General features: G+C 67.8%; 1 protein-coding gene across 1 annotated transcript in view; it reads left to right on the top strand.

The window, feature by feature from the left end:
• The window catches only part of CCM2 (cerebral cavernous malformation 2), an 11,350-nt gene that overhangs the window by 7,973 nt on the left and 3,039 nt on the right, over nucleotides 1-338 (top strand). The window contains exon 6 of the mRNA XM_014530532.1: nucleotides 78-322. Within this exon, the coding sequence (XP_014386018.1) occupies nucleotides 78-322 (245 nt within the window). The remainder of the gene's footprint in view (nucleotides 1-77; nucleotides 323-338) is intronic.

Below are 338 nucleotides of genomic sequence, written 5' to 3'. Positions count from 1 at the left end.
TTGCTCGGCCCCTCCTGTCCCTCCTCCACCTGGGGCTTCCCTGTGGGACGGCGGGGTCAGCTGCGGTGTGCCCGCAGGTCTGCGGCCCTTCATCCCCGAGAAGGACAGCCAGCACTTCGAGAACTTCCTGGAGACCATCGGGGTGAAGGACGGCCGCGGCATCATCACCGACAGCTTTGGGCGGTACCGGCGGGCCGTCAGCTCCGCCTCTACCTCCACCTCCAACGGGAACAGAGTGGCCGGCAGCTCCGACGACCAGTCGGTGCCCTCGGAGGGGGACGAGTGGGACCGCATGATCTCGGACATCAGCAACGACATCGAGGCGCTGGGCTGCAGCC

This window comes from Myotis brandtii, unplaced genomic scaffold, assembly GCF_000412655.1.
Source record: "Myotis brandtii unplaced genomic scaffold, ASM41265v1 scaffold743, whole genome shotgun sequence".
Lineage (NCBI taxonomy): Eukaryota > Metazoa > Chordata > Mammalia > Chiroptera > Vespertilionidae > Myotis > Myotis brandtii.
This window is presented reverse-complemented; position numbering and strand designations above follow the sequence as displayed.